The sequence below is a fragment of the Choloepus didactylus genome, chromosome 2, assembly GCF_015220235.1.
Source record: "Choloepus didactylus isolate mChoDid1 chromosome 2, mChoDid1.pri, whole genome shotgun sequence".
Taxonomy (NCBI): Eukaryota; Metazoa; Chordata; class Mammalia; order Pilosa; family Megalonychidae; genus Choloepus; species Choloepus didactylus.
Genome location: NC_051308.1, coordinates 92,802,837 through 92,827,667, shown reverse-complemented (window position 1 = coordinate 92,827,667; position 24,831 = coordinate 92,802,837). Strand labels below are relative to the sequence as shown.

The 24,831-nt window shown below is 35.7% G+C and overlaps 1 protein-coding gene across 10 annotated transcripts in view; it reads left to right on the top strand.

Moving 5' to 3' along the window:
- PRRC2C (proline rich coiled-coil 2C) overlaps positions 1-24,831 on the top strand; it is a 106,246-nt gene that overhangs the window by 66,972 nt on the left and 14,443 nt on the right. For all 10 annotated transcript variants that reach the window (XM_037825351.1, XM_037825354.1, XM_037825352.1 and 7 more), the window contains exons 17-24: positions 1,645-1,853; positions 4,984-5,138; positions 6,718-7,546; positions 7,849-7,934; positions 18,171-18,359; positions 18,458-18,709; positions 19,910-20,002; positions 22,887-22,988. In XM_037825351.1, coding sequence (XP_037681279.1) covers positions 1,645-1,853; positions 4,984-5,138; positions 6,718-7,546; positions 7,849-7,934; positions 18,171-18,359; positions 18,458-18,709; positions 19,910-20,002; positions 22,887-22,988 — 1,915 coding nt within the window. The remainder of the gene's footprint in view (positions 1-1,644; positions 1,854-4,983; positions 5,139-6,717; positions 7,547-7,848; positions 7,935-18,170; positions 18,360-18,457; positions 18,710-19,909; positions 20,003-22,886; positions 22,989-24,831) is intronic.

Genomic DNA, 24,831 nt, shown 5'->3' with positions numbered 1-24,831 from the left:
GTCTTGGTGATTACTAGCCCTCCTTTCTTTCTCGGTTTCTCGTTCTTTTAAAATTCTGTTGCTGCCTAGGTGTCCTCTGAGACTTAAATTAATATGTTTTAACCATATACTTGAGTGCTCTTTACTGGTTTCCCAAGAGTGAATGTTGAGCCTTAAGGGTAAATTATATTCCACTGTCATTGCAAACTTGCAATAAATGATCCAACTAAGAGGCCCGGAGAGCATAGCTATCCCCAACCCCAGGGCCACCAATAATGTGAATAACCATGACATTGACTTTAAAAAAAAAAAAGGGGGTTGTTTTCTAAATTATTCTGAGCTTGAAATATTCTTTTAAAAATTAAAATTTTGGTTACAGTAAACTAATATTGATTCCTTTGGTGTTAGAAAGCATTATAAAATAGCAGTTAAAGAGTCAGAATGCCTAGGTTCAAATCTAGGCTCTGGTACTTAATAAAGGAATAAATTCTTTCTTCCTTATAAGTAAAATGGAATAGTAATGGTACTTATAGGAATGTATGAAGAGTACTGAGATGGTATTTGTGAAGCACTTAACATAACTGGTATAGAGTAAGCAACTAATTGCTGTGCCCTGTTGTTGCTTTTATATCAGTTTCTCAGTTTGTGGCCTGAGCCAATAAGAAATTTATTAGAGCAGTATTATGTTAATTTGAGTTCCTTAGTTTCACATACTTATCATGTCCAGTTACTAGACTAATAAGGCAAAATATTTTTGCTGATAATTTAGGAAGAGTTATGATAAATATTGCACCCACTTTTACTTCTTGAGTGCTTGCTTATCTGTAAATTGAAACCTCCTTTAAAGATTCAGGAGAATCAGGGTGACAAAAATAAATGAACAAAATATTTCAGTGACTGTAGCTGAACTATTAGAATTTCAAGTAATGCGTAAAGGAAATCTTGATCTGATTTTTAAGCTGTGAGATCTCAACCAAACGACTTTTGGGCCATCTACATAGCAACAACTTTTAACCTGCAGAAATAGCAATGACTGATCGTAGTTCAAACAAAATGTTTTGCACCAATCCCATATCTAGAAAAAATCAATTCATTCTTCAAATATATGAGGTCATGCTCTGTGTCAGGCATTTGATAAACTTTTGTAAGCTAAGATGAAAAGAAATTAGTAAAACCATTTTCCATGGTCTATTTTCCCCTGGAAATTTCTTTTAACAATAAACCTAAGAAAGGAATTATATGTTCACAACAAAACTGTCAGAATACATTTGGTATATAAAAGAAATTATATTCATATCAAAAGTTTATTTGTTTTCATTAATGTGTAAATGTGATTGAGCCTTTTTAGAAATGTACCACATAGTGTAAACTTATACTTTGGACTACTGTAGATCACAAATATTTTCTGCTATACGATAGGAACCTTCAGGGAATAAGTAGAATTCTAGAATTTCAGTGCTGGAAAGAACTCCAGGGAGCTAATCTGTCTCTTATTTGAGAAGCTCAGTTACTATCACAAGGGCTTTACTAAAGTAATAAAGTAATACTTTATTAGAGTATGGATCTTCTGGCTCAACATTGTTTCTTCTTAGACTTAATTTTAGTAAATGCTAGCAGGAGCTCTTTTCTTTTGTTTGGGTGACTCAAATTATTATTATTTCGTAGGCCATTTGATGACCAGTGTGCTGGCACAACTGGTGTTGACCCCACCAATGGCAGCTCTGCACACCACCAAGAAGGAGTACCTAATGGTACAGGACAAAAGAATTCCAAAGATGTTACTGGGAAAAAAAGAGAGGACCCCAAACCAGGTCCTAAAAAGCCCAAAGAAAAAGTAGATGCTCTTTCACAGTTTGATCTCAACAATTATGCAAGTATGTCTTAGATTATTTTTATTTTATTACATTTTAAGTAGATGCTATAAATAAGAGTTACCATCAAGGAAAGCACTGGACCTTCAAGGTGGAAATAGAGGCTGTTTATGAATTACTAATTGACTTCACTTGAAGCACTAGCTTTTAGGTTAGTCTTGAATGTTTGGTAAAGTTGTTGTTAAAGATAATCCAGTGTACACTGTACTTCTTAAAAAAGGAATAAACCCAACATTACCAAACAGGTGTGAGAAGGCACAGAAAGCCAAGTAAAAATGCTTAATTGTATCTGTACGTATGTGTTGCTCTTTTAAAAACTGGTTGGGGAGGAAAAGATTCAACTGAAATTATAACTTTGATAAAATTGGTATCAAAGATAAGATAAATAGAGAATAATAAGGCGAATACTTCAGGAAAGCCATGAAATGTTAGAGTATCAAATGTGAAGGAAAACACAGCAATAAGAATATATATATTGCATGAGGAAATAAAAAAGAAATATGTATGATTAGACATTTGTACGTGTAAAAATGCAGTTTGTCAGCTGTTCAGACGATGAGACTGAAACTGGGAATAGTGAATAAAACTGAGATATTTGCTAAGTTAACACCAGATAGTATTAATGTGAAACTTAGGTTAGATACTAGAATTCCAGTATTAGAGGTATATATGAGATTTTTCTCTCATCCAGTTATTTATACAAATTAAACCCTGATTTGAGCCCTGGTCCTGGACATTTATTTCTAAACCAGTGGTTCTCAAAAGTGTGGTCTCAAGACCATTAGCATCACCTGGGAATTTGTGAGAAATGAATTCTTGGTCCCTGCTCTGGATGAACTGAATCAGAGACTACAGGAGTGCAGCTGTCTGTGTTTGAGTAAGTCCACCTCATGATTCCAGTGCTTGGTACAATTTGAGAACTACTGTTCTAGACTACCGTTTTAGAATTCATTTGGGAAAGAAATAAGCTAATGTTAATTATATGTTGAAGAATTTTTCATTAGATTATTTAGAGCAGTTCTCAACAGGTAATTTTGCTGCCACATACCGCCCCCTTCCCCCCATTTGGCAGTATCCAGAAGCTTTTTTGTGGTCATAACTAGGAGTTGGAGTGCTACTGGTATCTAATGGGTAGAGGCCAGAGATGCTGCTAAACATCCTACAGTGCACCAACAACAGCCCAAAATGACGATAGTGCCAAAGGTGAAAAACCCTGATTTAGAGAGAGCAGTTTAATTAAATCCATGGGAAGCTTGGATGCTAACTTTATTGTGAATATTCCACAGGAGAGAGGAGACAAACATCATTTTAAATACCACGTTTGGAAACTTGACAAAAGTGGATTCACAAAAAAATGGCACATTTGTCTTCTTCTTTCTTCTAAAGAACTTTTATAGTAGAAATTTCCCGAAGTATTATCTTATTGGATTAAGATGCAATATAAAGAAAGATAAATCTTTAAATATTTCTGAATAGGTGCTGGAAATTAAGCTATTCATTTTATCTCATTAAAGGTATGTTAAAGAATCAGCTTTAGGTTGTTTTCTATATAAAATTGGTTGAGTAGTATCTCATTAGCCTAAAGTATAAGAAGTACCCGGCAATAATGGCTCAATATTGCTCAAATTTGCATAAATGCTGTATGTGGTAGGGTTAATTAACTCTTCAAAAAAGTTCTAAAGAAGCACCTTGCAAGGAAGGTAAAAAGATAAGTGATGGTATTGCTGTGAAGATAAGCTTTAAACCACATACACACAATTTTTAATCTAAATGAAAAGCTGGTGAATTTAAAATTGTGAACGAAGAGATCTCTTCACCACTCTAAAATGGTGGAGTGCATGGCATCCTTTGAAATGTTTGACTAAGACCTTTCCTTGAAGCAATAATATATTCCATTTTGCAAAGTTAATAATTTCTTACGCAGTTTGAAACACATGTAGAAAGTGTCTTAGATAAACCAGAAAAATTGATTTTCCCCTTTGAAATCAAGTTTGTATTAGAAAAAGAGAATATTGTAATGAATCAGTCCTGGTATTCATTTTTCATTTCCCCTTTCAGTCTTTACAAAATGTAAATTTTTAGCTATTTAAAAAGAATTGGTTTGCAGATGGATTCCCCTATGAACTCATCCTTGGTCATATCCTGTTGGCACCCTCCACAAAAGTTATCACCATCCTAAATTGTATTTTGTCATATCCAAGCTAATATTTGTTTTTACTATATGTATATGCCCCCATCAAAGCATATTAGATATTGTTTGCAAAATTATAATAACGGGCAGACATAACCTGTAACCAAAAGTTAGATCAACTCAACTAATTTAATTTTTCCTTGAAATAATATTTAAATGGATGTAGATTTCTTAAACTTACTGGCATATATAGTAATTTATAACAAGATAAGACGCAATGATGGTTAGTTGGACAGTAAGTTGAAAATATATCTTGAGTTACTCATTTGCTAGGTAATTATGAGTACATCTGCACTGCTTTGTACTCCCGTGGAACTTTCACATACATTTCTTTTGTTTTTAACTATCTCTCATTGTGGATAAGGGTCTACATAAAACAGAGGCATTAGGAGTCACAAGACCAGCTAGCTTGGTCACCTCCTCACCTAGAGACCTTTAAGAAATTCTCTCTGATCTTAATTTCATCCTTTGAAAAAGGGAAACAATAGTAATACCCACTTCTCAGAATGGTTAGATGCAAATAAGGTAAAGTACTTTGCAAATCTTGAAAGTGCTGTGCATGTCAGGGTCTTTGAAAAGTAAGGGAAAAATGATTTAACTAAGGTCATAGGATAATTTGATTTTTAGACATCAACCCTATATTGTTTAAGAGAAAAGGTAGGTAACAGAGATGTATATCATCGAAAGCAAATTATTATTAATACTTTTGACCTTATTTCTGGAATCTTCAAATCGTGATTCTGAAGTTATTTTACTACTGAATGGCCATCTTATGGGATAGGAAATGGCAGATGGGTTATATTGTGAATTATAAACACAAGGTCTATGACTTGTCTTTTTTTTTTTTTTTTTAATGCTATTGAACTAAACTTTTCTATTTCTATTTAACTCTTCAGTTGAAAAAGGAAAATATCATTTTGAATCTTTTTCAATTCCCCATAGGTGTTGTTATAATTGATGACCATCCTGAAGTAACAGTACTGGAAGATCCCCAGTCAAATTTGAATGATGATGGTTTTACTGAAGTAGTATCCAAAAAACAACAAAAACGTTTACAGGATGAAGAACGCCGAAAGAAAGAAGAACAAATCATACAGGTTTAAAGCTTGTTTCAATTACAGAGCTAATTTTTTTTAAATTCAGTTTTATTGAGATATATTCACATACTGTACAGTCATCAATGGTGTACAATCAGCTGTTCACAAGTACCATCATATAGTTGTGCATTCATCACTGCAATCAATTTTTGAACCTTTTCCTTACACCATAAAGAATAGAAGTAAGAATAAAAAATAAAAGTAGAAATGAAAACCCAAATCATTCCACCACCAGCCACCCCCCCAATCCCACCCTATTTTCAGTGATTATTTCTTCTATTATTCTTTCTGCCCCTTTTTTCTGTTTTTCTCCTTCTGGGACACCCATAACACATATATTCGTACCCTTCATGTTGTCATTCAGCTCCCTAAGTCCTTGCTCATATTTTTCCATTCTTTTCCCTGTCTCTTCTTTTGTATGATTTCAAATGTCCTGTCTTCCAGTTCACTGATCCTTTCTTCTGCCTGTTCAAATCTACTGCTGTATGTCTCCATTGTGTTTTTCATCTCTTCCATTGTGTCCTTCATTCCGATAAGTTCTACCATTTGTTTTATCAAGCTTACAAATTCTTCTTTATGGTCATCCAGTGTCGTCTTTTATATCCTTCATCTCTTTTGCCACATTTTCCTTTAGCTCATTGATTTGGTTTATTGGAACATTTTTAATTAGTTGTTTCAGTACCTGTGTCTCAGTTGAACTGTTAGTTTGTTCCTTTTGCTGTTCCATATTTTCATGTTTCCTAGCATGGCTCATTATTTTTTAGCTGCCTTGGCATCTGATTTTCTTGATTAATTATTCTGGAGCTCGTTTTCACTCTCTGACCTAGGCTTTTCTTGTTGATTGGCTTTGTTCTCTATCCTTTGGCATTCAATTCAACTTATTCTAGACCTCTACCGTTTAGTAGGTGAATCTTTCACCTCTTGTTTTTCTGGCTCTTGCTCTGCTTTTATGTAATCTTTTTGTGAGAGGGTCTTTCCAGATATGATCAACCCCAATCATAGATTCCCAGTCCAGACAGGCCTAGGTCTCAGGAGGAGGATATGGAGTTCCCCTCAGAATAAGAACCTGCAGGATGTCAGACCCTCCTTTGAAGCCTCTAGACTTTGTGCTTTTCCTATCCTGTCCAGCAGGTGGCTTTTGTCAGCCCACAGCTCCCACCAGTGTAAAGTGATGCTTCAGGTGCCTTTAATGCTCTGCAGGCCTTTTTCCTGTGGGGGAGGGGAACATGGCTGACTCAAGCTGATTTCTATAATTAATGTTTCTGTTACAAACCTGAGTTGAATAAAGATAATAAATAGCTTTTTGCCAAGTGAGATTTTTGGATTTCAGAATTGTGGAAAAGAGATTGTGGGCCTGTGTATCAAGAATGTATAATACATATTTATATTTTCTCTCTACATTATTTTGGCTTCTCATAGTTTAAAATCTCATTAGCAGACTTCAAACTTGCATTCTATTGAGTACCTATTTTGAAAAGTGAAGGAGCTAAATTAGCAGGAGGTATTTTTGTTAGAATTTATATTCATGAACTATTACTTTCAGCTGTGTTGACAAAAATGATTCGTACCAATTTTTAAGGTCTGGAACAAAAAGAATGCAAATGAAAAAGGAAGAAGTCAGACTTCTAAGCTTCCTCCAAGATTTGCTAAAAAGCAGGCTGCGGGATCCCAGCAAACACAATCTCCAGCCTCAGCTCCAGCTCTGGCCTCAGCTCCAATTCCAGCCTCAACCTCAGCTCCAGTTCCAGCTTCAATCTCAACTCCAGTTACAGCCTCAACCTCACCTGCAGTTCTAGCATCAACATCAGCTCCGGTTCCAGCATCAACATCAGTGCCTGTCCTAGCCTTATCCACAGTTCTAGTTCCAACCTCAACCTCAGTTCCAGCCTCCACCTCTGCTCCAGCCACATCTTCTTCCTCAGCTCCAGCTACAGTCGCAACCCCAACCCCTGCCCCAACCCCCATCCTTGCTTCAGCCTCGGCCTCGGCTCCCATCCTTGCCTCAGCCCCAGTCTCAATTCCTATCCTTGCTTCAGCCCTAGCACCAGCTTCAACTCCAACTCCAGCACCAGCAGTCTCAGCCCCAACTGTCCTAGCAGTCCCATCCCCATCTACCCCAGCCTCAGCCCCAACTACCCCAGTGCCACTTGCCCCAGCCCCAACTGCTCCAGCCCATTCTCAGGCACAGACTCACAAACCAGTCCAAAGTCCACTACAGAGTACAACACAGACTTCAAAACAGCCACCACCTTCAATTAGGCTGCCTTCAGCTCAAACACCTAGTGGCACCGATTTTGTAGCCACAGGAAAATCCATCCAGAACTCACAGTCACATGGCACCCTTACAGCTGAATTGTGGGATAATAAAGTGACCTCACCAGCTGTGCTGAATGACATCTCTAAGAAATGTAAGTATACAACAGAGAAGTGAAGGGTGGGGAATGAAATGGAATATTGACATTTGTTAATTATATACTCAGTAAGTTTTTACAACCATATTGTATATTTTTTTGGATGCAATTTTGTATTCATCAGAAAGTCATACACAAAGTTTAGGGAGCTTATATTTATTTCAGTATATACGAAAAGTATATTATGAAAAGTCAATGTTTCAGTGTCTGGCTACCATTAAGAGAAAGGGTTAAATGGACTAGGGATTATTGGTCTCTAGATTTTAATGGACACATTTTCTGTGAATGCTTCTTTTCAGTGGGTCCCATTAGCCCACCACAGCCGCCATCAGTCAGTGCATGGAATAAGCCCCTAACATCGTTTGGATCAGCTACTTCATCAGAGGTAGGAATAAATTTAATAAGGGTATTCGTGGGTTTCATGTAGTAGAATTTTCCTTAAAACAGCTTCTCTAATTTTAGTATACATCCAAATTAAATGTAAGGCTTACTAAAACAGATTGCTGGACCCCATGCAGTTTCTGATTCATTAGTTCTGGGTTGGGGCCTGAAAACATTTTTCTTTTTTTCTTTTTTTTTTCCCACAGCACTTACAGTTTTCTGTTTTATTTTTTTTAACAGTTTTATTTTCATACCATACAATCTCTCCTAAGTGTACAATCAGTGGCTCCTGGTATAATCACATAGTTAAGCGTTCACTGCCACAATCTAAATGAGAACATTCCCATTTCTTCCAAAAAGAAAGAAAAAAATCCCATACCCCTCCCTTATATCCCCCTTTTATTGACATTTAGCTTTGATATAGTGCCTTTGTTACAACTAATGAAAGAGTATTACAGTGTTACTGTTAACTATAGACCTTAGTTTGCATTAACTTTATTTTTCCTATATACCATCCCATTTTAAACACCTCATAATAATGACATACATTTGTTCAAGCTCATGTAAAAACTTTCTTGTATTTGTACAATTAATAACCATCATTGCCCACTCTAGGTTTCACTAAGTTCTACTGTCCCAGTTTTTATCCTCTAGCTTTCTTTCTGGTGACAAACTCGGCCCTAGCCACCTTCTTTCAACCATACTCACATTCAGCTTTGTTCATCGTACTTAAAATATTGTGTTACCATCACACAGTATTGTGCTAACTATTTCTGAACCTTGACAATAAACGTTATGAAAAATTCTATACTCCTTAAACATCAGTCTCCCAATCTGTATACTCTGTCTCCTGATAACCTGTGCTCTCAAATTTAACTCTCCAAGTTTGCTCATTATAGTTAGTTCATATGAGTGAGACCATATGGTATTTGTCCTTTTGTTTCTGGCTTATCCTGCTCAGCATAATGTCCTCTAGGTTCTTCCACGTTGTTGCATGTATCATTACTTCATTCTTTCTTACAGCTGCATTATATTCCGTTGTATGTATATACCACAGTTTGTTTATCCACTTGTCCATTGATGGACATTTGGGCTGTTTCCTTCTTTTGGCAGTCATGAATAATGCCGCTATAAACATCGGTGTGCAGATGTCTGTTTGTGGCCCTGCTTTCACTACTTCTGAGTTTATACCTAGTAATGGGATTGCTGGGTCATATGGCAGTTCTATTCTTGGCTTCTGAGGAACCGCTAAACTGACTTCCAGAACAGCTGCAGCATTCTACAGTCCCTCAAACAGTGAATAAGTGTACCTGTTTCTCCACATCCTGTCCAGCATTTGTAGTTTCTGGTTTTTTGATTATGGTCTTAGCTCTAATGTTTAGGTCTTTGATCCATTTTGAGTTAACTTTTATATAAGATGTGAAATAGGGATCCTCTTTCATTCTTTTGGATATGGATATTCGGTTTACCTAACACTATTTGTTGGAGAAGCTGTTCTGTCCCAGTTGAGTGGACTTGTTTCCTTGTCAAAAAACCTGTTGTCCGTAGATGGGAGGGTCTATTTCTGAACTCTCAATTTGATTCCAATGGTTGGTATATATATCTGTCTTGATGGTTTGACCACTGTAGCTTTGTAATATGCTTTAAAGTCAGGAAGTGTGAGACCTCCAACTTCATTTTTCTTTCTCAAGATGTTTTTAGCTATCTGGGACACCTGCCCTTCCAAATAAATTTGATTATTGGTTTTTCTATTTCTGCAAGTAAGTTTTTGGGATTCGATTACTATTATGTTGAATCTGTAAATCATTTGTGTAGAATTTACATCTTAACTATATTTAGTCTTTCAATCCATGAACACGGTATGTCCTTCCATCTATTTAGGTCTTCCTTGATTTCTTTTAACAATGTTTTGTAGTTCTCTATGTGTAGGTCCTTTACGTCCTTGGTTAAATTTATTCCTAGATATTTGATTCTTTTGTTTGCTATTGTAAATGGAATTTTTTTCTTGATTTCCTCAGATTGCTCATTACTAATGTATAGAAACATACTCATTTTTGCACATTGATCTTGTATCCTGCCACTTTGCTGAACCTGTTTATTAACTCTAGTAATTTTGTTGTAGATTTTTCGGGACTCTCTGTATATAGGATCATATCATCAGCAAACAGTAAAAGTTTTACTCCTTCCATTCCAATTTGGGTACCTTTTATTTCTTTTTCTTTCCTAATTGCTCTGAGTTTCCAGCATGATGTTGAATCATAATAGTGACAGTGGGAATCCTTGTCTTGTTCCAGATTTTAGAAGAAAAGCTTTCAGTCTTTCCCCATTGAGTATGATGTTAGCTGTGGGCTTTTCATATATGCACTTTATTGTGTTGAGGAAGTTTCCTTCTATTCCTAGCTTTTGAAGTGTTTTCATCAAGAAAGGATGCTGAAGTTTGTCAAATGCCTTTTCTGCATCAATCAACATGATCATGTGGTTTTTTTTCCCCTTTGATTTGTGGATGTGGTGTATTGCATTAATTGATTTTCTTGTGTTGAACCACCCTTGCATACCTGGAATAAAACCCAATTGGTCGTGGTGTATAATTCTTTTAATGTGCTGCTGGATTCAGTTCGCAAGTATTTATTGAGGATTTTTGCTTCTATATTCATTAGAGAGTTTGGTCTGTAATTTTCTTTTCTTGTAGTTTCTTTGTCTGAATTTGTATTAGGATGAGGTTGGCTTCATAGAAGGAGTTATGTAGCTTTTTCTCCTCTTCAACTTTTTGGAAGAGTTTGAGCAGGATTGGTACTAATTTTTCCTAGAATGCTTGGTTGACCTCACATGTGAAGCCATCTTGTCCCAGACTTCTCTTTTTTCTGAAGTTTTTGATGATTGATTCGATTTCTCATGATTGGTTTGTTGAGGTCTTTATTTCTTCTTGAGCCAGTATTGGTTATTCATGTGTTTTTAGGAAGTTGTCCATTTCATCTTAAGTAGTCTAGTTTGTTGGCATTCATTTGCTCATAGTGTCCTTTTCTCGCTTTTATTTCTGCAGGGTCAGTAGTAATGACCCCTTCCCATTTCTGATTTTATTTATTTGCATCCTGTCTTTTTTTCTTTGTCATTATAGCCTGCAGTTCCATCAGTTTTACTGATTTTCTCAAAAACCAACTTCTGTTTTTTTTCTTCTCTCTTGTTTTGTTGTTGCTCTCAATTTCATTTATTTCTGCATTTGCCTCAATATATTTACTGATTTCTTGTAATTTCCTCTTTGACCCACTCATTTAAGTGTGCATTGTTTAGCCTCCATATATTTGTGAAAATTCCAGTCCTCCACCCATAACTGATTTCCAGCTACATTCCATTATGATCCAAGAAAGTGTTTTGTATAATCTCAGTCTCTTTTCATTGAGACCTGCTTTGTGACTCAGCATGTGCTCTATCCTGGAGAATGATCCATGAGTACTTGAGAAGAATGTAAATCCTGCTGTTGGGGATGCAGTGTTCTGTAAATGTCTGGTTGGTCTAGTTCATTTATCATAGTATTCAAGATCTCTGTTACCTTATTAATCCTCTGTCTAGATTTTCTGTCTGTTGATGAGAGTGGTGTAATAAGCCTCCAACTATTGTAGAAGTGTCTATTTCTCCCTTCAATGTTGCCAGTCTTTGTGTTACGAATTTTGGGCATCCTGGCTAGGAGCATAAATATTTATGATTGTTATTTCTTCTTGATAGATAGCCCGTTTTATTAATACCTAGTGTTCTTCTTTGTCTCTTTTATCTGTTTTATATTTAAAGGGTATTTTGTCCTTATAGCTACCCGTGGTCTTTTCTGGTTGTTATTTATGTGGAATATCTTTCCGGCCCTTCACTTTCAACATATTTATGTCCTTGAGTTGAAAGTGAGTCTCTTCACCCAGGTGAGTGAATCTCCCTGGCAACGTGGAATACGACTCCCGGGGAGGAATGTAGACCTGGCATCGTGGGACGGAGAACATCTTCTTGACCAAAAGGGGGATGTGAAAGGAAATGAAATAAGCTTCAGTGGCAGAGAGATTCCAAAAGGAGCCGAGAGGTCACTCTGGTGGGCACTCTTATGCACACTTTAGACAACCCTTTTTAGGTTCTAAAGAATTGGGGTAGCTGGTGGTGGATACCTGAAACTATCAAACTACAACCCAGAACCCATGAATCTCGAAGACAGTTGTATAAAAATGTAGCTTATGAGGGGTGACAATGGGATTGGGAAAGCCATAAGGACCACACTCCACTTTGTCTAGTTTATGGATGGATGAGTAGAAAAATAGGGGAAGGAAACAAACAGACAAAGGTACCCAGTATTCTTTTTTACTCCAATTGCTCTTTTTCACTCTAATTATTATTCTTGTTATTTTTGTGTGTGTGCTAATGAAGGTGCCAGGGATTGATTTGGGTGATGAATGTACCACTATGTAATGGTGCTGTAAACAATCGAAAGTACGATTTGTTTTGTATGACTGCATGGTATGTGAATATATCTCAATAAAATGAAGATTAAAAAAAAAAAAAAAAAAAAGTCTCTTGTAGACAGCATATAGACAGATCCTGTGTGTTTAACCATTCTGACAGTCTGTGTCTTTTGATTGAGGAGTTTAATCCATTAACATTCAGTGTTATTACAGTAAAGGCAATACTTACTTCACCTATTTTGTCCTTTGGATTTTATATGTTATATTTTATTCTTTCTCTCTATTTGCCCTTTTAGTTACCCTTAGTGATAATCTTCATTTCTGTACTCTCTTCCAAACCTCCCTCTCCTGATTTTTCCTATCCTGCTGTAGCACTCCCTTTAGTATTTCTTGTAGAACAGGTCTCTGGTTAATGAATTCTCCCAGTTTCTGTTTATCTGTGACTATTTTAAACTGTCCCTCATTTTTGAAGGGCAGTTTTGCTGGATATAGTATTCTTGGCTGGCAGTTTTTCTCTTTCAGTATCTTAAATATACCACTGCCTTCTCGCCTCCAGTATTTCTGCTGAGAAATCCTCACTTAGTCTTATCAAGCTTCCCTTGTATGTGATGGATCACTTTTCTCTTGCTGCTTTCAGAAGTCTCTCTGTCTTTGGCATTTGACAACCTGATTAGTAAGTGTCTTGGAGTAAGTCTATTCAGATCTATTCTGTTTGGGGTACATTGCACTTCTTTGATGTCTGGTTTGATGTCTTACGTAAGAGTTGGTTGGGAAATTTTTAGCTGTTATTTTCTCCATTATTTTCCTCCTCTTTTCCTTTCTCTTGTCTTTCCGGGACATTCATGATATATATTTGTGTGCTTCATGCTGTCATTCAATTCCCAAGTCCCTGCTCAAATTTTTCCATTCTTTTCTCTATCTGTTCTTTTGTATGTAAGATTTCAGATATCTTATCCTCTAGTTTGCTGATCCGTTCTTCTGCCTGTTCATATCTGCTGTTGTATGTCTCTGTTGTGTGTTTATTTATCTCTTCTATTGTGCCTTTCATTCTCATAAGTTCCTTTTTCATGCTTCTGATTTCTTCTTTATGGTTACCCAGTGTCTTCTTTATATCCTTCATCTCTTTGCCACATTTTCCTTCAGCTCATTGAATTGATTTAGAAGATTTGTTTGAACATCCTTAATTAGTTGTTTCAACTCCTATATCTCATCTGAATTTCTAGTTTCTTCCTTTGACTGGGCCATATCTTTGTGTTTCTTAGTGTGACTGTGATTTTTTGCTGGTGTCTAGGCATCTGATTTTCTTGATTAATTTATTCTGGGGGTCATGGTCTGTTACCTAGGGTTGCCATGTCAATTGGCTTTGTGCTATAAATCTTTGACTCTAGAGAACCTTGTGTTTCACTGATAAGAATTTTTTCAGAATCTTATCTGATTCTTGTCCTGTGTATATTTGTTTCATCCCCACAAAAAAGCTTTCTCTTCCCTCTTTCTCCTTGGGGAATGTTCTGCTCTTTTTTTTTTCCTTTTTTTTTTTCTCTTTCTCATAACTGTATGTTTTTAACACTCCTTCTGTTATCTCTAATGACTTTTATCTGAAAGCTGATTCTAGGAGGAAGATCCCCCCAGAGAGGACCTACCTACCCCAGTCAGTTTTTCCTAGACAGCACAGGTTCAGGATGCCCAAAGTGGGTGTAGATCGGTTTCAAGGTTCCCTGGGGATGAGACCCAACAGGATGCCAGTCTTTCCTGTGAAGCCTCCTGATTCTGTGCTTTTCCTATCCTGCCCAGTAGATAACACTCTTCAGCCCACTGCTCCCCATAGGCATGGTTGAGACAAAGGCTGCAGGGAAAGGCAGTTGAAACTGTTTCTGTCCCAGCCCCTGGGGTCTGAATTCTCAAAATAACTGCCACTGCCTGCACTGGGACTTGCGTCCCACCCTCCTGCTTTTCTTGGGGAAGAGCGACCCTTCAGCAAACTATCTCTACCACTTGAATGGTTACTGTGCCTCTCAGGCAGCCCTGCTTCTGCCTGTACCGGGGGCAGGGCTGAACATGGAGACTGCTGGCTGCTTTCTTTAAAGGGCTACTTAAAAAAAAAAAAAATGCTGTTATTCTCAGAGCTGGACCCCTCCTCAAAAAAGAAAGAAAGAAAGAAAGAAAAACCCAGTATCCCAGGTTCACCAATCAAGAGCCAAAGTTGGTACCCAGCTTTTTCTGCCCCTTTTTTTCGGACAGAGCCATCCTTCAGCAAACTGAACTCAGCCAACTCCAGATGCCTCTGTCTTTCCATCACCCCTGATTCCTCCCTGCTGCGAGTGGGGCTGAAACAGAAATTCCAGTTTCTTGGTTGTGTGGTAAATTTATATGTGCTCAGAGCTGGTATCCATTAATCAGAAACCACAAATGGTGTCAGGCCAAGTTCCCTCCCCTTGCTCCTAAGAGAGAGGGCTTCTTTTTCCCTCCAGGGAGTGACTCCCGAGGTAGTCTGTCATGCCAGTTGGGGAGGGACACCGGCCTCTGTAGTGTGGAACAGTTTACTTACAGCTCTTCACCACAATTTGTCATTCTCACTCTTCCACTCACTCCTGGCTGGTGTATGATATATGCATCTGGTCTCCAGAGTCTCCCAAACAGTTGTTTCAGATAGTTTCTGGCTATTTACTATCACTCTTGGAGGACAGATGGACTAAATCCTAGAACTCCGTATGCCACCATCTTCCTCTGAATACATTTCTAACAAGTTCCCATGTTTTGCTGCTGTTCTGGCCCTTTACATTTAAAAATACCTTGATTGTAAGCTGTTTCTCACTGTTAGACATTAAGGTTAAAAAAAATTTCATTCTGTTCTTAAGAAAAGACTTTATAAAACAAAGTATTTTAATTTCCTTTTTTTAAAAAATGCAATTACTATTTGTGTACTTTTCTACCTTGTTTTTAGCTTGAATAATTAGTATAATTAGAAGCAGAGTTCACATAGTTTTTGTTTTTACAACATAACTTCTCAAACATCTGCAGTATTTGTAGGTGACTTATTCCACAAACAAAAAAAAATTGCAAATTTTATTCAGAGAAATCCAATTTACTTTGAAACATAAAACATATATATAGTTTAGTGTATACATGTGAATATAAATGTTGGTAGCTTAAAATTTAAATGAGTGTCTTTCACATTCATTTTTTGCTATTAATTTATTATTTTGCTATTAATAATAATATTATTAAAGCTACCACTGACTTACTATATACTGGGCATCTTTTTTTTTTTTTTTTTTTTTTTTTACATTTTTTTATTGTGAAATGTAACAGAAAAGTGATAACTTTCAAAGTATGATTTAACAAGTAGAGAGAAAATGTCAAAGAATGTTATGGGTTACAGTTGCACAGTTTCAGTTATTTCCTTACTGCGAAATATAACATACATATAGAAAGGTAATAACTTTCAAAGTACAATCTAACATATAGCTGTAGAGCAAATTTCAAAAAATGTTATGGGTTTGTATTAGTTAGAATTCTCTAGAGAAACAGAACCAACAGGCAATATCTGTAAATATGAGATTTTATAAAAGTACCTCACGCAACTATGGGGATGTGCGAGTCCAAATTCCATAGGGCAAGCAGAGAGCTGGCAACTCCGATGAAGGTCTTCAGTGAACTCTCCAGGAGAGGCTGACCAGCTGAAAAAGAAAATGAAGGTTCTCTTTCTTCTCCCTTAAAAGTCTTCAACTGATTGGATTAAATCGAGCTGATTGAATTCTCATCGTGAAAGACATCCCTTCCTTGATATAATCAGCCACAGATGCAGTCAACTGGCTGATTTAATAAACCAGCCTTCTGGTTTATTAACCAGCCACAAATGTCCTTGCAGTAATGGTTAGGCCAGTGCTTGCTTGATCAAACAACTGGGCACCATCACCTGGTCAAGTTGACACATGAACCTAACCATCCAGGGTTACAGTTCCACTAGGTAAATGGCTATTTGGATCAATGATTCTCCTATTCATTGAACAAGTGTTTATTGAGTACTTGTGGTGTACTTATATTTAGGGGTCCACTTTTTCTAATTGGTTTTAAAGAGTCAATTTCTCAGCACTCTCAGCTGCTAGTTTTTTCTTGCAGGCATCCTACTGCAAATTTGCAATACTAGAAGGATGCTTACATTTCAGTTCAGTCAGTGGAGGAGCAAGCTATTTGCAGGCTGTCTCAATTTTCTCTTATATTTTTCTTCTCTTTATGTTCTTTATGTTTCTGGAATAGAAGGTGATTTTGTGTGGAGATATTCATTGTATATCAACCATATGTATATGATTGTGAAATTTTGAGGTAGCCATGTTGACATTTTACTTTTAATTGTTTTCACAAAAAAGGATTCCCTACTGGTACCTTTTCTCACCCTAGTGAAATAAAGTTACAGGTTATTTTGTTTAAAGCCATGACTGTTAGTTAGTTACACCAAATACACTCAGTTAATTTAGAATTTTAATGTGATCTAAACTTCATTATTCTTCCTTGTATTATTTATATTTTATAAACATTTCTTTGTTTCAAACAACACAATATTCCAAAAACTACATAACGTTCTCTAATTGTCATAGTATCTGCCAATCTATTTTCCTATCCATATCACTACTTGTAAGTTCTTGATAATTTGTTTTTGTTTTTGTTTTAAATTCAGTTTTATTGAGATATATTCACATTACCATACAGTCATCTGTGGTATACAACCAGCTGTTCACAGTACCATCTTACAGTTGTACATTCATCACCCCAATGTTTTCGAACATTTTCCTTACACCAGAAAGAATCCGAATCAGAATAAAAAATAAAAATAAAAAAAGAACACCCAAATCTCCCACCCCCCCCCATCCCACCCTATGTTTCATTTAGGTTTTGTCCCCATTTTTCTACTCATCCATCCATACACCGGATAAAGGGAGTGTGATCCATAGGGTTTTCACAATCACATTGTTACCCCTTGTAAGCTACATTGTTATATAATCGTCTTCAATGGTCAAGGCTACTGGATTGGTGTTTGGTGGTTTCAGGTGTTTACTTCTAGCTATTCCAATATATTAAAACCTAAAAAGTGTTATCTGTATAGTGCATAAGAATGTACACCAGAGTGAACTCTACTGTCAGCCACTGAAGCTTTATTTCATTTCATTTCACATCCCCCTTTTGGTCAAGAAGATATTCTCAATCCCACGATGCTGGGTCCAGATTCATCTCCGGGAGTCATATCCTGCATTGCCAGGGAGATTTGTACCCCTGGGAGTCAGGTCCCATGTAGAGGGGAAGGCAGCGAGATCACCCAACAAGGTGGCTTAGTTAGAGGGGGCCACATCTGAGCAACAAAGAGGCACTTGGGGAGACTCTTTGATAATTTGTTTTTGAATATAAAATAATAGCTTTCACAGTATACAAAAAAATCATGCAGAACTCACTGCCCTTTTTTGTTCTCAACCTTTATACTAGGTATTCTCTCGGTCCAAAACGCTTTTCCACTGATCTTGCCTTTTAGATTCAGCTTCAGTGACTAGTTCCTCAAGGGCTTTCTGTCTACCAATCTAAAGTGGCTGTCTGTCCCTTAACCCTATTTTAATTCTTGCCTATTCCTTATCTGGGTTTTGATTTTACTTTACCCACTAAAATGCAAGTTTCACAAGTTAGATTGCTAGTGTCTGAATCAGTGCCTAGCACACGAAGTACAGTCCTTCTGTTGTACTTTTTAAAGTATGTGATGCCACGTAAATCATTACAATTTTAACTTTTTTTGCTATGCTAACAAGTTTTTACATATTCTCTAGGGAGCAAAAAGTGGTCAAGAAAGTGGAGTTGAAATTGGAATTGATACAATTCAGTTTGGTGCTCCAGCTTCAAATGGAAATGAAAATGAAGTTGTTCCTGTGCTTTCGGAAAAATCTACTGACAAAATACCTGAACCCAAAGAACAGCGGCAGAAGCAGCCACGGGCAGGGCCTATCAAAGCCCAGAAGGTAAATATCATTCATAAGACATCAGTTTTAAAATTGAATTTAGTTTTTAATGACTGTCTTTAACCGTCATGCATTCTTGTCATAAACATTGAATTTAGCTTCCAGATTTGAGTCCAGTAGAAAGCAAAGAACATAAACCTGGTCCCATTGGAAAGGAACGTTCATTAAAAAATAGAAAAGTAAAAGATGCCCAACAAGTGGAGACAGAAGGACAAGAGAAGCCAAGCTCTGCTACAGTCAGAAGCACAGATCCTGTCACAACCAAGGAAACCAAAGTGGTCTCAGAAATGTCTACTGAAATAGGAACAATGATCACAGTATCATCTACGGAATTTGGCACTAATGCAAAGGTAAGCAGCTCGCAGTAATTACCAGTTCAGTTACTGCAAACTCTAAGGTGGGGGAAGAAAGCACTAACAGTATACTTTTTTTGTTTTTGTTTTTGTTTTTTTTGCTTGAAGCATTTAATTCTGAGACTATGATCTACTTCTAAAAGAAGATTTTATTTCATTGTGTGTACATGTGACCTAAAGAAATTACTTAAATTATTTCCTTTTGTGAAGACTTTTCTCTGTTCTTAAATAGTCCAGAGACTGTTTGAGTAGCTTAAAGTGAAAATTATCTACACAAGATTGGAGTGCTCGCTGTATATTACTTTTAGTTTGTTCATAGAGTTATGGTGTGGCCTTATTTTACCACTGGTGAGATTCTAAATTGAAGATATAAGGCAAAAATCAAATGTGGTGATTTTTTACTACATTTGATAGCCAGTCTTTGAGTAACTCTACTGTAGCCAGTTTTCTTCCAGGGTTGAAACAGACGACTTGTTTCTTTGGTTGAACACCAGTGGAGGTAGTTTGATTGATTTGCTTTTAGGAGCCATGTTAAATACTTATCTGTGAAAATACTCATTAAGTCAAGATACACTGAGTGACTTTTGGAAACAACATAGTTGTATCTACCACGTTATGTTCACTCTGTAACATATACTCATTGAAAAGAAAGGTAGAAACTTTCATATTATTTAAATATTTTTCTCTTTTTTAATTGCCATATAAGTGAATTCATGTAAGTAAATAGCTTTTGTGATCTAACTACCATATATAAGGAAGAAAGGAGATTAATGGTGATAAACAAGGAATGTATCCTAAAACCTAATTAATTTTGATAACTAAAATCTTGACGTTTGTTTATTTATCTACATTTTTTATTTCAGTAGTAGAAAATAATTATGGATTGAGTATGCAAAATACATAAACAAGTTTTTTTAGTAATCCACAGAAATAAATATTTGGTACTGTTGAAGTTTGCAGTGCATTTTTTAAAAAATGAACAAGACCCCAGCAACAGTTACAGTGTTAGCTTTTCAGTGGTAGGTTCATGTTGTTTTATACACACACCGTTGAGTGAAATTAACATTTGAGTGAGTTCAGTCTTAAGGTCTCCCCTCCTGCTTTCTTCCAAAACAACTTGACAAGTGTTAGTTTGTCATTAGAAAGAGATTCATTAATTTGGTTTAAAATCTGTTTTTTTCTATTACTACTCCACAGGAATCTGTTACAGATTATACTACCCCTTCTTCTTCTCTGCCTAACACTGTGGCTACTAGTAATACAAAGATGGAAGACACTTTAGTTAATAATGTAAGTAATCAATCTGAGATGTGACAAGTTTGGTTTGGAACCTGGTTATGGTTATCTAATGCATCATTGTTTGTTGTGCTTGCTTTTGTGACCAGTATCTGACTCTAATCAGAAAAAGAGCTGGTAGTAAGTTTTTTATGGGAACACTGTATTATAATTAGCAAGAAAGTCAAAGCCTCTTTCTTTTCCTTTTTTCTGAAAGTTATCAGCTTTCCATTGAAAATCAAGGTTTGCAGGGTTTAGGCTTGGTTTCATAAGTACTAATCCTGTTAACCTGGTTTTAGTAAGAATTTTTGTTCTTAACTCTGACATTCTACAAATTCAGCATTTTTTTTCGGTTGGTGATTTTGTTCTTAAATGAAACTTCTTAATGCAGTGAAACCTAGCTGACTTAAAAAGCCAAAGTATTTCTCAAGATTCAGGTATTTCTTTTTGAATCTTTAAAAAATTTGCTGAATCTCAAAAACAACCATGTTCCTGTTGTGAAGATTGAGCTATAATGTATATGTAGGTACTTTGAAAAAACTTTTCAATGCTCTATTATAAGGTGATGTTAAGTCATTTTGTAAATCATGCCTGTTTCCCAGAGCAATTTAATACAATTCAAGATTGTATTAAACCTGCCATGGTCACACGGAGTAATTTAGAAGAGCATTTTAGAGCTTATCTGCAAAGCCTGTTGGGGAAGGCAGGTATGGTGGAAATCTGTACAGCTGTTCTCTTTTTTTAAAATATAGCCCTCTATGCTAAGAAAGGCTGTCATGCTCAAATGTTGATCATTCTTTTCAAAAATATGCTCTGCAGATAAATATTTAAAGGTCTCACAAAGGGCTTTAACTGTATCACTTTGATTACAGAAATCTTGGTTTTGTCTTTTTAAAATTTTTTTCCTATTCTTTCTATTTGTCTTCCTTCTATTATCAAGTATATATAATTTTAGAGAGGTAAGTGGCATTAGGGGTCACTTAATCCAACTTTTGTAGTCCAGTCAAAGGGTTCTTACTGTGTAGCTCAGGAAAAGGAAGAGAAAGGAGTCACACACTTTCTTTTGATGATAGAAGAGTTTTCTAGGAGCTGAATAATACAGTCTTCCCTATTTGGAGATGTTATAAAACTTGACTTCATGTGCCATGTCCTCTGCCCCCTATCTTTTTGAGAATGTTTTAAATTTTGTTTAACTTCTGTACCTTGTGTAGGCAGCAGTAGAAACCTTGGGAAGGAGAAAAAGTGCTCCTGTTAGTTTAAGTGCCATTATCCCTACTTACATTATCAAATATTGAATCAGTAAATTCTCAACAAGTAAGGTTTAACTATATTTTAATTGTGTCTTTTCTCAATTAAAAGATAAATAAAGAATATTTCTAAGATGTTTTTTCTTCAAGAAAGTACATGATATTTTCTGCCGAACTGTCCTCTGAAGATTCAAATTTATGAAATAGTTAGAATAAGAAAGAAAAGATCATTAGTCTAGGACCCTTAAAAGTCATTCCAAATATCCATATGAACATTTTAATGATTTCTGTGTTATCTGTAAGGCTGATTAATGTAGTGGTTTGTACACTGGTGCCTATTTGGGGAAAGAGACCTAGTTATGTATAGGTGAGTAGTGAATAGTAGATAATTAGCAGTGTATCCTGGGTATATTTGAAAAACAGAAAGATGAGTTGGAGTCAAGGAATATTATAAATGGTCATCAGTTTGGAATGATTTCAGCATTGCTTACTTGAGCTAAGTGTGGTGGTGATTTGGAACTTAATTACTGTAGTGTAAAAAACAAATGTCCTACCTGGGAAAAATTTTTAACTCTTTTGAAATATTCTCTTTTCTTTTATTAGTCTGTTTAGGAGTTCCATTTTATACACAAAAGTTCTGTCTTTTAAAGAGTTTTATTCCCCTTACTGAGGCTAAATGTACTTTTTTAGGCTCTTAATTGGTATTGATGGTTAGTGTTACCTAATATTACAAACGTTTTGCATCTTGAGTATTCTGAAGACCTACATTTAAGTGGTGTTTTGGTGATTATATCACACCTACTTAAAAGATTTATTAAAAAATCTCTATTAGGTAGTCCATAGTGTCACAAATCTCCCTGAGATTGTCCATAGTATCACAGAGTGATTATCTTAAAGCACCCAAGCATCACAGTCATTTTACCTAAACAACAGAGTCAACCACTAAAAGTCTCAAACCTTAGAGGGAAAAAAGAGGTATGACTAGTGAGTTTCTGATAACTTCCAAGTCTCCAGCATTATTTGCCATAATCATTTTATTACCATATAGCAAAGCAATTTATTTAATGTAATGAGATGGAGGCAATGTATCATACTTCCCCCCAATATTATTTTTGATCTTGAATGTAGTTATAAGAAACTTGACTCTGTAACTGGGAAGTTGTTAATATCTTTAAAATTTTTTTACTGTCATGTTAAATGTCTCTGATAGAACCTGTAGATCTTCCATAATGGACTACACAAAGTATGGTCCATGAACCAGCAGTATCCATATCACCTGAGAGCGTGTTTGAAATGCCGAATCTCAGCCCCACATGCGATTAGACTTACTGAATCAGAATCTGCATTTTAACAACATCCTCAGATTCATACAGACATTAAAATAAGAGAAGCATTGCCTTTGATGTGTACACCTTACATTTGGGAAGACTTTTTCTGTCAGTTTGCACATAAAAAGGCAGATAGCAATTCTCTTCAGATGTTTTATCTAAGATGTCCATAACTATTAATTACTATAAACAATATAATTCTGAATAATTACATTCCTGTTGGCTCTGATCAAAAATAAACACCCTTAGAGTACTCGAGCATTACTTATAAGGGCTTTTGTAGCATTCTTAGTTAGACTGTGATATGTGTTGCCTCTTTTTCAGGTGCCCTTGCCCAATACCCTTCCCCTCCCTAAGAGGGAGACTATACAACAGAGCTCCAGCCTAACTTCAGTTCCTCCCACTACTTTCAGCCTCACCTTTAAGGTATGTACAACGTCCATCTCTAAGGGTCCTTGATATTGCATGCAGGGGGACATAAGTTAACAGTATTCTTTTGGTATTTTACTGGTTTGATATGATAAGCAACAATACTAAGTTGGGGAAAGGGAGTGGTGTTAAAATTTATAACTTCTAACACCATTTAGCAGTGATTTGATATACTAGAATTTGAATTAAGGTTTATCCTTGTCAATTTTGTCTTCGAAGTACAGCATAGCATTTATTTGTATTCCATGGTTTTGCTGAGTTTCTTTTAGAGATCTTAATTTTTGAACATATTAGTTGTACACGAAAAAGTACTAGCTTAGTGTTTCATGTTTTTGATGGTTTTTACCTGAATCCTTAGTGCTGATATTGGTAAGAACTGAACTGAATGCATTTTAGAAATTAATCACCTCTTCATAAGAATGTGCTTTATAAGCTACATAAGAAAATTTTGATTTAATTTTGAATAAGGGACAAAAGACATTTTAGATGTGATTTTTTTTCTTTTGTCAAGAAGTAGAGTCTTGTTTGTCTCCTAGTAATATTTATAAATTATGTTTACAGTTTTGAGCTTTTTTGCATTTGAGTTATAGGGAGTATTTTAAACACTTGTTCACTTTAGAATTAGTCGTTTAAAAAAGTACAGACATAGAATTAAGTGGGGATTTTTTAAGGTGCATTTATTTATCTTACTGATGCTGTTTGTTCAGTTTTAGAATCTGGGCAAGTACTTAACCTCTCTTATAGCAAGACTTCCTGATGCTGTACAGTGAATCTTTTTGATTGTCTTTGGGGAGCTAAGAAGTTGTGTGGCCAGTGTTCATTTCTTGACTCTTTTATTTGAGTCCACAGCATCCTGATCATTCATTTCCCACTCCCTAACTTCTTTGTAAGAGGTTTTGTAAATATGTATTCAAATTTTGTAAGGCCACAGTCTCTGCTTTGTATAATTCTTTACTACCAGTTCCCATTTGGCCTTTGTTGTTTTCTATTTGAATGACTATCCCAATCTGTGTTCCTTATTTGTCTTATAACATAGGCAGTTTTTATCTTTATCCCATTCAAGGGAATAATCTGATTTCACATTAGCGAATATGTCATCTTTATTCTCAATTTCTTCAGATAACCCATAGCACTTTGCCTTTCCCACATGTTTTTCTAACACTCTAAGAAGAAATAATATACATTTAGAATTAAAATAAATTTAAATTAAATTTCATTATCTTAAAACCTTCCTTAGTTTCTTTATTCTTACTTCTTCTGACATCTATATTTGGGCAATATATAAAGTATAGTAAAGCTCTATTATATGGGCATTATTGACAGTATATTTTGCCAACAAAAGAGTATAATTAAGTAATTTAATTTTTAGCTTCCTTGAATTTCCAAAAATAGAAACTTTACATTTTCTTGCTGTTTAAGAAATTAAATTAAGCCAAATGCTTATGGACCTATATATTATGTTAAGTTGGTTAGCTATAATTTAGTAGTTTGTGTGCTTTCAATACAATAACAAAACTGGTATAAAAGACATTGTGCTCTATCAAATCACTCTCTAAACCTTAGAATCTCTGCAAAAAAATTGTATTATGGGTAACCTCTTCAGTTCGTTTTTACCCCCAATGCTTTTATTTTTATATAAATAATGTTTGAAATCAAGGTGATTGTGAGAAAAAGAATCGAGCAAACATAAAGTGTCCTATATTTTGAATTTACAGCAATGACATTAGACATTAAGGAAAGGCTAAATTATGTATAGTGTATGTTTTAGAAGGGAGTCAGGGTGAAATGTGTAATATTTCTCAAATTCTTACTATTACAATAAGGTTAAAATTTTAGAACT